Below are 11,662 nucleotides of genomic sequence, written 5' to 3'. Positions count from 1 at the left end.
CCATGTAATTACTTACTGGTCACTGGTGCTGGGGTAGGAAGTGCTGGCTGGCTGTGGCAGCTGGCAGAGAGCCAAAGCAAAGTTTGGAGCTGTTTGATACCTGCAAAGGCCTTTTTATTGCCTGTAGGCTCTGTCACCATTAACATTATTCATGTTCTACGTGGGGAAAAAGAGGATGCCATAAACCATCCCGGGAAATGGGTTTTTCCCCCTCCAGGGGTTGGATGTGCTGGGCTGCTCTTCCAGCCCGGCCTTCCACGGGGGGTTTGTTCCACTGAGCCAGCCCTGCCCAGCCCAAACAGGGTCAGCAGAGCAAACCTGGGCTCTGGGAGGGTCTGTGCCCAGCCTGGGGCAAAATCCAGTGGCTTCTGCTGGGAGATTTGATCTTAGGGCACCACCCAGCCTTCTGTGTCAGAGAGTCAAGCAAGTCTCAAATCTTGTAGCTCAGATCTTGCAGCTCCAACCCCAGATTTTCTAACTCCAATCCCAGATCTTGCAGCTCCAACCTCAGATCTTCCAACTCCAACCCCAGATCTTCCAACTTCAACCCCAAATCTTGCAGCTCCAACCCCAGATCTTCCAATTTCAGCCCCAGATCTCACAGCTCTAACCTCAGGTCTTGCAGCTGCAACCTCAGATCTTCCAGTTCCAACCTCAGATCTCGCAGCTCCAATCCCAGATCCTGCAGCTCTAACCTCAGATCTTCCAACTCCAACCTCAGATTTTCCAACTTCAACCCCAGATCTTGCAGCTCCAACCTCAGATCTTCCAACTCCAACCCCAGATCTTCCAACTCCCACCCCAGATCTTGCAGCTCCAAACTTGTATCTCAGATCTTGCAGCTCGGATCTCAGATCTTGGGGCACAAGCCCCTAAAGCATCAGGGACTTTGAGGTTTAAGGCATGGCCCATATTTGAGGATGCTGTCACTCCTGCAGGTTGATGTTCTCCTCCCCCCTGGCCTGGCCTGTGAGGATTTGGAGCATTCTTTGAGCAGACAGGGCTGTAGTGAAGGGGAAAGTCAGTGGGTGGCAAGTGTCTGTCCTTCAGCTGCTCACTAGTTACACTGTGTGTTCTTAGGTGTTCTGAGGTTATATTTTCTCCTCCTGGCCTCTCTGTCTGTGCCTCTGCTTTATCTTCTCTCCCCTCATCGTTTCTTTTATTGTTTGGATCGTGAGCAGCGCAGTGAAGGAGCTTTATTCCATCAGGATTAGACCTCAGTTATTAGGTTGGTATAAAAGCACAAAGGTGAGAGCCCCATCATTTGCTGTTCAGTCCCCAGTGTGAGATCTCAGTGGAGGTAGAGAGCAAACTGCTCAACCCACCCACAGCAATGGTCCCTCACCCCTTTTCTGACATTCATTGCCATCAAGGTGATGCTGAAGAGCAAAAATAACCTTTGCTGCTCCCCAGTCCACAGGACAGCAACGACAACAAAACATTCAGAGGCTTTCAGAGCATCACCCAGAGCAGCCACAGCCCTGTGGTCCACGTGCATTCTTTGGCTTCAGGGAAGGAAAACACCCTCTGTTGTTTTCAGGAGCATGTGTTGGGAGCATCTGAAGGCTGGAATATGTTGAAGCATATGGCATATCATTCCCTTTCTTCCATTCATAATCTGCAGCAAGATCAGTTCCAGCAAGAACAAGCTCCAGGCTTCCATCTGAAAACATTTCTGTGGCTGTGTCCTTCCAGCAAGCAGTGCTTTCTCTTGAAATACATTAGTAATATCAGATTATCCAGTAAAATGTATTACTTTTCCTTACCCAACTGATGGAAATGTGATGTTTTACCCCAGGCTGATCAAATCCTTTTAAGTTTCAGAATCATTTAGTTGTGAGTAACTCTCAAAGCCATTGCTCTTTAATATAAATACTTAAAATCAGTGATGATAGTAACAGTTCCAATGGTAACCTGTAATTAAACAGCACAGAAGGCACAAAACCCTGGGCAGATTTCTCATCTCCTGGAAGGTAACGTTTGGACTAACCCAGGTCCTGGTGACTTAAATTCCGAGCTTTTGTATTTGACATTTCTAGTAGTTATGGGGCATAAACCACGGGAAGATCCCGTGAGAGGAGCTGGTGTTGGGCACCATCAGCTTCCCTGCAGTGCAAATGTTCTCAGCATCAGAGCCTGGCTGTGGAATTTGGCAGTTTTCAGGGTGCAATGGGCTGAGGTACAAACCCTTCTGAAGGTGGGTGTGTTACCAGTTCTGTTCCCACCACGGAACCTGAAGTTTCTTTGTTTAATGTGCTTCAGAGAAGGGCTGAGCTGTCCCTCCAAGGCTGTAAAACTCTAATTATAACACACTGAGCTTTTTACTGCATCTTTCTTGGAAGACTGTAGGAATAGACAGATTAGATTAGATTTCTTGGGTGTTGTGCATTAGTTTCTGTCAGCAGATGCTTTAAAAGACGACACAGGAAACTTTGCAATAGTCACTGTTGTGATTACTGAACATCACCAAGACATTTTCCTAATCCTAATGTGCTCCCCCCCTCCTTTTTCTATCAACTGGGCAAATTTGGAATTAAACACAGTTTGCATATTCCTGCTACAGTGCTGGTTTGCATCAAAGCAGTTTTATATCCCTGTCACTTGAGAGCACCCAAATCAGCAGGTGTTTGCAGCTCTTACATTTTTCAACTCTTTAAAAATCAAGGTTTTATCCTGCAAGGTTTGCTGACTTTTGAGCAGGCAAAGTGTCCCTGTGCCATCCCTTCGGAGTGACTATCCATGTAATTAAAGTGAGACACCTGTTTAAGGCAGAGCTGCACTCAGTGGAGTCAAGAAATAAAAATTAGGCCCTGGCTGTACAGATGTTTGAGCAGGAGGTTAAGCATGCCTGTATTGTCAGGTAATTCTTGTAAGACCACTTGAGTGACTAAAGCAGGTTAAGTGCCAGTATAACAAGGTTTGTATTACTGGGGACCACTTTTATTTGGTTCATACCTTAATGAATTAATTTAATTTTGATCTCCAGCGTGTTTGTGTTTATCTGGTTGTTGTGGAGACTTTTTGACAGCTGGAGTTGGATCCTAAGTACATACCTGGACCTAGAAAGGCTGGGATAACCTAAACTGCTTATTTTAGACAGTTTATATACAAAGTAATATTGAAAAGTTGACTTTGATTGCTTTCCATAAAGTGCAAAGTGAGAGAGAGGATCCCAGCACAAATATACACCCTCTTAAAGCATTTTTCCTGAATGTGCTTGTTGCTTCAAACCTCCATGTGGTTAGAAAAACAAACTTCAGTGCTACGACTTCTCAAATCTGCATTATAAAATAAAATGGAACATACTCTCCCCACGGTAAAATATTATTTGCTAACGTGTTCCAAGAGCTGTGCGAGGCAAAAGGCAGTAAAAGTATCTTTTAAAAGGAAAGAAAAAAAAAAAAGGGTTGGATATAAAACCTTGCAGATGTGTTTTCCTGTTCTAGAGAAAAAAGCACCCACTTATTGGAACGAATAGGAGACTCCAAAGAGGATCTGATGGATAAGATATTTTCTCTCTTTTGGGAAGGATGAGGTGGAGAAGAAGTTATTAAATGTTTGCTCGTGCATTTGTCAGTTTGAAAGCACTGCTTTGTTCACTGTGATGAGTGTGATGGGTGGGATCCCCGAAGCTCAGTTTGTGAGGGCTGATGAGTGTGGGGGAGCTGCCTCCAGTAAATAATGTCTTTATGGTGCCACAGGGAAGGGGGAGAGAAAGAGGCAGGGAGCAGGTAGAGCTCACGATTTCACAGCTCTAAACCCGGGGTTCTGTTTGTTTGCTGATGGAATGCCAGGGATGGGGGAGTTCTGTGATGAGGATCAGTTATTTTATACTTGGAGGGGTTCAGTTATTTTAGACTTGGGGGTTCAACTTTTTCCAGCTCTCAGGTGGGGAGTTCTTTTCTGAGAGAACCTGGGTGTGGATTGTCTAAAACCAGGCTCATAATGAATGTCACCAAAAGCACTCCAGCGCTTTGGTCCTTGTCCTGCACTTTCCCTTCACAGTTTAAAACTCGATGTGCTTTCAGGATTTAGTTGGGGGCACCTGAGCTGCTTTAAGCCTCTCCTATTAAAAGCGTTTTAAAGAATGTTCCCCCTCCACCCCCCCCTTAAGTTCTGTACGTTCTTATTGCAGTTAAATCGAGAGTTTGTAAATCCAGAGTAGTCTTGCATCAGGCAGAGCAGAGTCCTCATCCAGCTCCGACTGCCTCCACACCCTCCCCATTCCCCAGTTCAGGACTCAGCCTGGTCCTGTTTCTCGCAGCCCCGTTTCTGTTTCGGGGTATCCCGTGCACGCCAATCTTTGGTTGATGCTTATCTTGGGCTCTTGAAAGTTATTTTCGGGGACTTCTTTGTTTGTCAGACACCGTTATAGCGCCCAAAGTGTGATTGATGTGTGCTTGAGCACGGATGGCTTAAAACTTTAAGCTGTTATCAGCTTGAAGGAACGTTCCTAACGGGCACATTTACTTTTCCGGTAGAGATGTGTTGGAAAAATGAACCTTCCAGAGAGATTAGTGGATAAAGGGGCAAAGATTAGTTATCCTTCTCCATTCCGACACTGATAATTTTAACCTACAATTCGTTCCCTCGAGACACCTGAAGGTTGGTGAATTCTCACAAATTAAATGGAACAAGAATTAAATGCTGCCTTCTAAGTGTCGTCTTTAGGCGCAGTTTAACTTTTTCACCTGACACTTCGCTCCTTAAACGTGAGAGGAAACAATACTAGTTTAAACTTATGCTTTTAAATGCCTTAGGTGTTATCCCCTATACGCATTTCTTCCTGCTGGGAGTTGCTGAGATGTGCCGAGGAGTGAAAGTTGACTCCGGTGCGTGAAACGACGCTGCTAAAAACCCGCTAACAAAGACGAGCATCCCTTCACCACGTCAAAACTGCCTCACCTGTCATTTTGACCCCGGCATGTGGGAACGGGCGCGGCAGTCTGGAGGGGAACAGCTCTCCCTCCAGAAGGAAATGATCAGCGCTCACCGAACCAGTTGCTTTGCTTTTTTTTTTTTTAATTCTATTTTTTTTTAGTCAAGAGGAAGAAAATCGCTCGGAGCGACTCACGGAATGAAACCCGGAAAGTTGCGGGGGGCCCGGGGGGGTGTGAGGGATGCCCGGCTGGCACCGTCCCCACTCGGGGAAGGGGCTCCGCGGCCGCCCCGCCGCTCCCACCGCGGAGAACCGCGGAGTCGGATCCGCTCCCGGCTCCGAGAGCCCCTTCCCCAAACCTTCGGCCGCCGTTTATGCCCCTAATTGTATTTACGGCACGGAAGATGCGCTGCTGGAGGCTCCCTCCTCTTTACCGGCGGGTCCTCGCCGGGGCTGGAAGGGTTTTTTTTTTCCTCCCGGAGTTCCGCGGTGCCTTTTACCTGCCGCTGGATCCGACTCCCTGAGCCGAACCGAGGGAACCTCCAAAGTGCAAATCCCGATTTATCGGCGGCTGCACGGGTACAAACGCCTCTTTTACCGGGTGAATTTACAGCTGAAGAGTCGGAGAGAAGGGCTTTTCACTCGCTTTAAACACGATTTGGGCTTGAAATGCGGAATCTAGAGCAGGAGCCTGTAATTTCAGAAGTATTTAAGGACTCCTGTCCTCCTGCAGCGTGTCTTAAAGGCGAGAAACTTAGTTGGGGGGGGGGGGGGGGAGAAAATTATGTCCCCTAAAGCGCTGCCTCTGCCCGGAGAGGTGAGACGGCGGGTCCGGGGTCGCTCACAACCCCCCCCGGGATCGTGGGGAGGGCACCCCAGGGCCGACAGTCCCCGCTGGGACCCCTATCTCCTTCCCCACCATCGCGGGGAGGGCACCCCGGGGCCGGGAGGGGACGAATCCCTGCATTTTCTGTGCCTGAAGTGCAGAATTGTGGTGGCAGCTGTTTGGGGCGAGGGGAGCGCATCCCCTCTGACCCGCGCCCTGCCCTCTGACCCGCCATGAATCCCTAAAAGCGGGGGTCCCCCGGGGCCACGGCACACGAGCCCCTTTTGTTCCCGGCGCTGGCACCGTCCCGGGGGTCTGGAGCCACCGGGCTGGAGCTGAGCGAGCGTCTGGGTTGGCCCCGACCTTGCAGGGACAGGCTCGGCTTTATCCCCAGGAGCGAGAGGCTTCGGTTATCAGGGAACGTTCTCTCCTTGTGAATCCGTCGGCCAAGGTTACACCGAGTGGGAATTCCGCCCCCCTCCCCTCCCGTCCCTGCCTCAGGTTTGAGAATAAACGCAGGAACCGTCGGAGTGGCATCGCCAAAAACGATCTTAGGACAAAGAGGGGGCTTTCATTCGAGGAAATGTACCCACGCCTATTGCGAAATGGTTAAAAAAAAAAAAATCACCATAATATACCTTCCCATCGCCTGTGTATTTATCACGTACGCTGTGCTTTTCTCACGGTTTTCTTTTTTTAATTTATCTTACCCCCTTTGGTTGGATCGGGCTTCTTTAGTACCGAGAAATGGCATCTCGAAGATGCTGAGATTGTATCTGCAAAGACCGGCCTCCCCTCTGTAGCACCGTCAAAATGCTGTTGCTTTTCTCCGACGCTAAAATAACGCCAGGCTCGCCTTTTGCTAACCTGGCAAAATCACTTCCTGCATATTTATCAATTTGGGGAGGTGGGTTAGCATGGCAAATTTCCCTGAACAAAGATTGGGTGAGATGTATTAGTTCATCCAATACCATGTCTGTCACTTATGTTAGACAGAATAAATCGGAGTCCCGGCTTTGCCCTTAGTCGTGCCTGAATTAAGGATACATTTTTATGAAAGTTTTATGGGAAGATTTTAATTTGCGATTCTTTTAGCAGAGAACTGTATGAAACTCTATGAAAATAATCTAGTATATAATAGGTGGCTTTTTGAAACGCGGCCGAACGTGGATGGAAGGAGTCCGGATTTATTCTGAAATGGAAATTATAGTTGTATCCCGTTAAAAAAAGCCCAAAAAAACCCCAAAACACCAACAAAGCAGGTTAAAGAGAGGAGCTGAACATAATGAGTCAAGGAAATCCTTGCGCTGTCCCTTTAACCACCGAACATCTGATTCCCTCATCTGGCAGATGGTCTCTGAGCACAGATTTGCATTCATTGTCTTGAAATCTGTTTTCGCGTTGGTGTTATATAGGTTTCAGAGGCAGATCTATACACGGATCAGAATACAAAAGGGCCAGGAGGAAAATATCGCCAAGGCAGAGCGGTTTAAAAAAAAAAAAAAAAATTAAAATAAATGCAGGCGTAGGTATCGTCCGGGGTCACAGCGGGCTGGGCTGGGGCGAGCTCCAGTTTCCTTTAATGGGAAATTTTGCCTTCACGGGATGTTATAAAAAGTTTTAAGGCGATGTCTGACAGCTCGCGTGGTGTAACTTCGGGCTCTGCCGGGTGCCTTGCAGTGTCTGCCTGGCTCTTGCCCTGCAGGCAGCCCCTTCCTACAACCCCCCCGCGGACCCATTTCTCTCCCTCCGAGCACTTTTAATTTTTAAATCCCGCGCCCGAAACCAAACCAGCCAACTAAACCTGTGCGGCGGCTTTGGCAGCGCAGCGCGGGCAGAGCTGCAGCGATCGCTGCTTTGGAGGCGCAGTTTGTGCCTTCTGGGCCAGCACCGTTCGGTGTGTGGCTGTCGGGCCATCACGACAAATCATCACGATAAATCATCACGATAAATCATCATTCCCCTGCCCGGGCTGCGGCTGCCCCAGGGCGGGCGCCGGGAGTGGTTCTCCCGCTCCGGCCCCGCTGCTTTTAGCCCAGTTTGGGCGTTCTGTGCGGGGCTGCCGGGCCAGCACGATAACCCAGCATCGTAATCCAGCACGATAACCCAGCACTGTAACCCAGTACGATACCCCAGCATTGTAATCCAGGACGATAACCCAGCACTACAACCCATCACGACAAACCCGCGCTTCCCCTGGCCGGGCTCGGCGGTGCCGGGGCGGGCACCGGGAGTGCTTCTCCCGCTCGCCCCTCTCCAGCCCCGCTGATTTTAGCACAGTTTATGCGTTCTCGGCAGCACCGTTCCGTGCGGGGCTGCCGGGCCATCACCATAAACCATCACGACAACCCATCACGATAAACCCACGGTCGCCCTGTCCGGGCTCGGCGGTGCCGGGGGGGGGGCACCGGGAGCGCTTCTCCCGCTCCGGCCCCGCTGCTTTCAGCCCGGTTTGTGCGTTCAGTGGCAGGACCGTTCTGTGCGGGGCTGCCGGGTCATCCCGGTACCCCATCCCCATCTCCCATCCCGGTACCCCATCCCGATCCCTCATCCCGTACCCCATCCAGATCTCCTATCTCGGTACCCCATCCCGATCTCCCATCCCGGTACCCCATCCCGATCTCCCATGCCGTACCCCATCCCGATCTCCTATCCCGGTACCCCATCCCGATCTCCCATCCCGGTACCCCATCCCGGTACCCCATCCCGTACCCCATCCTTATCTCCCATCCCGGTACCCCATCCCAATCCCCCATCCCGATCTCCCATCCCGGTACCCCATCCCGGTACCCCATCCCGATCTCCCATCCCGGTACCCCATCCCGGTACCCCATCCCGATCTCCCATCCCGTACCCCATCCTTATCTCCCATCCCGGTACCCCATCCCGACCTCCCATTTCGTACCCCATCCCGGTACCCCATCCCGGTACCCCATCCCAATCCCCCATCCCGGTCCCCCATCCCGGTACCCCATCCCGGTCCCCCATCCCAATCCCCCATCCCGGTCCCCCATCCCGGTCCCCCATCCCGGTACCCCATCCCGGTCCCCCATCCCAATCCCCCATCCCGGTACCCCATCCCGGTACCCCATCCCAATCCCCCATCGCCGCAGCCCCGCCGTTCCCAGCCCGTGCTCGGCGGTGCCGCGGGCGGGCACCGCGCGCGCTCCTCCCGCTCCGGCCCCGCCGCTTTTCGCCCAGCTCGGGCGTCCTGCTCCGGGCCGCCGGTGCCCCCCCCCGCCACCATCCTCCCCCCATCCCGACATCCCTCTCCCCTGTCGCGACATCCCCGTCGCCCCTTCCCGGCGCGGGCGTGACGGAGGGGGCGGGGCTCGGCCTCCCGCCCCGACCAATCACGGCGCGGGATGCAAATGAGATCGCCTTATAGGGCGTCGGGCCCCGCCCCCGTGCGCGCTCCCGCCGTGTGCCGTTGATGGCGCGGGCGCTGCGCGGGCGCGGGAGGGACCACGCGCTGCTCGCTCCGCTCCGTCCCTTCGCCTCCCCGCCGCCGCTTTATCCACCCCCCTCCTGGTGTTTCTCCCCCCCCCCCTTTCCCGGATTAGGCGGCGATCAATCCTTTCTCCCCGCCGCGGTCTGTTGAGAAACAGGTGATCCTCGTTAGCGGCGGCCGGTTCGCGGATGCGGTTCGCTCCTCGAAGGATGGTGGTACCGGGCGAGGCTCAGTCGGCGTAACTTCTGCTTGGCAAGAGGAGAAACTTTCTGCCCCGGTTCGAAGGCGTTAAAAGCGCGTAGCGTTAAAAAGCAGAAGGAGTTGGTTTGAAAGCTGAACTTCACTTTCCTGGGATTTGTGTGTGTCAGACTCAAAGGCTGCGTCGTTTTTGCTTTTCTTTTTTTGTATTTTTTTTTTTCTTCCCTTCTCCTTTATCTCCCGAAAGGAAACTGTTGCTAGTTGGAATAGACTTTTTAAATGTTTGGGATTCAAGATACTTTAGGAAGAGGACCAATTCTGAAAGATAAATCTCTAGGTTCTGAGATGGATTCCGTCAGGTCCTGGGTCAGAAACGTTGGGGTTGTGGATGCAAACGTAGCAGCACAAAGGTAACCGTGACTATTTCTTCCCCACTTTCCCCCTGCGTTTTATTTCTTTTTTCTTCTTTTTTTTTTTTTTTTTTTCCTTTTTAAAGCAAGCCTTTCCTTTACTCCTTGTTGTTTGCATTTGATATTAAATTTACTCTCTCCCTTTCTGTCCCGCTCCCGGTCTCCTCTAGTCAGTGCAAATTGAAGGTGGTAGCAGTAGAGCAAGGGAGAAGCGCTCCAAAACCGGAGAGCATCAGAGTCCTAAAACCCCGTGCAGGGGCTCAGATGACAGCGAGATCGGATCCTTCTTTCGTTTTCTGCACCAGGAAGATGCTGGGGCAGTGGGTTGGTTGTACCCGGAGATACAGAACACTCCTTCCCGCTTCCCGGGTCACGCAGCCGGATAGGAGGGGACCGAGTTAGAATTAACTGAAATGTGGATCTTCCCCCCCAAACCTCCGGCCCATCTTCTTTTACTTAGTTCGCCGTGGCCGTTGCCGAAATGTTCACCCGTGGGTTCGAGGCGGGTGACAGACTAAGCCAGGCAGGCAGAGCAGGGGCTGGGTGAGCAGAGGAGGGCACAGATATCCCGGAGCCCCGCGGGCATCCCTCTGCCCGGAGCACCTGCCCGAGTGTCCGAGAGGTCTCTGCTGAGCCCAGATGCCAGCGAACACCCCGAAACTGTTTGTTCTTTACTTGTTTGGGCGAGTTATCTCCCCCCACGCCCGTCTTTTATTTTCTCTTCCCAGCCGAGTCGGCACAGGACAGTTATTCCAGTCTCTTCCCGTTAGGGGTAAAAGGATGAAACCCTTTTAGATATTTTATTTTCCTCCTCGGTCTCTGAACAGCCTTAAAAAAAAGTTAAAAAGGAAAAAAAAAAAAAAGAAAAGAAAAAAGTAGCAGCGTCGGGGAAGGCTAAATTGGGAACCCCGGGAATAAGTCGGGTTTTATTTAGTAGGGAGACAAGGTGAAGGGCACGAAACAGCAGATGAGACTTCAGCTGAAACAGGGACGTTTTAGAAAGAGTACATCCGTGCCCCCACCCACGGCCTGATCCGGGAGCGAGGTTTTCCAAGCGCCAGGGGAGGAGTTATCAGAGTTTTATGGATGTCGATAGACCCTTTAATAAATGCGACTGAGGGGAAGGAGGTTTATTCCCGAGGAAACCGAAAGTAAAAGGAAAGGGCTCCTGAGAAGCCTCTAATTCACGGGAGCGGTGGAGGTGCAGCCCGCGGTTGTGCTGCCCGCTGGCATCGCCAGGTTTTTCTGCAGAGATTCGTAATAAACCAAGAAACGCGAGTTTTTACACGCAGAATGAGAGGAAGCCCCAAACTAGGTGCAGTTGTGGCGGATGTGGTGAGTTCACACCGTACCTATTTGGCAAGGGAAACACGGGGAAACATCTGCGGTTCTCCGAAAGAGTCAAAACACTTTTTGTCAGTGCTGTGGAGCTGTTTTGGGGACTGCAAAACAAAGATGTTCTGACTCTTAACTAGGCTGTCAGACGCTTAATCTGTCTATTAAGTAACATGGAGGTGCTCATGTGCGCCTGTTTCCTCTGCAGTAAGTAGAAACCGGCTTTAGGGAGAGGGAGCTACAATTAGTTTCATGAAGAAATAAAGCTGCAGCGAGGGATACTGTGGGTAAGCACAAGCATTTGAATCTTTCCAAGCCGGGAAATGCGTGGGAAACATCCCTGCATTTTCAGCACTCAGGGACAAGATTTGGGCAAGGGCTGATTAACCCGACTCTAAATTCTTTCCGCTTAAATCAGAGACTGAAGTCCCGGGAATCGGTTCAAGTAACTCAGTGACTAAAGACAAACTTCGCTGCTGAGGAAAGTGGCTGCCCTGCTTGAAACTAGTTGTCTCTGCCCCAAATGTGGGTGTCCTCGAGTTGACAGCGCGCCTGTAGGAAAG

The 11,662-nt window shown here is 51.3% G+C and overlaps 1 protein-coding gene across 1 annotated transcript in view; it reads left to right on the top strand.

The window, feature by feature from the left end:
* The first annotated feature begins 9,193 nt into the window (after positions 1-9,193).
* Positions 9,194-11,662, top strand: part of EBF2 (EBF transcription factor 2) — a 123,706-nt gene continuing 121,237 nt past the window's right edge. The window contains exon 1 of the mRNA XM_039386643.1: positions 9,194-9,764. Within this exon, the coding sequence (XP_039242577.1) occupies positions 9,634-9,764 (131 nt within the window). The 5' untranslated portion in view covers positions 9,194-9,633. The remainder of the gene's footprint in view (positions 9,765-11,662) is intronic.

Source organism: Pipra filicauda, unplaced genomic scaffold, assembly GCF_003945595.2.
Source record: "Pipra filicauda isolate LSUMZ 115617 unplaced genomic scaffold, ASM394559v2 scaffold498_size1627759_pilon, whole genome shotgun sequence".
Taxonomy (NCBI): domain Eukaryota; kingdom Metazoa; phylum Chordata; class Aves; order Passeriformes; family Pipridae; genus Pipra; species Pipra filicauda.
Note: the sequence above shows the minus strand (reverse complement) of the source record. Positions and strands in the feature narration are given on the sequence as shown.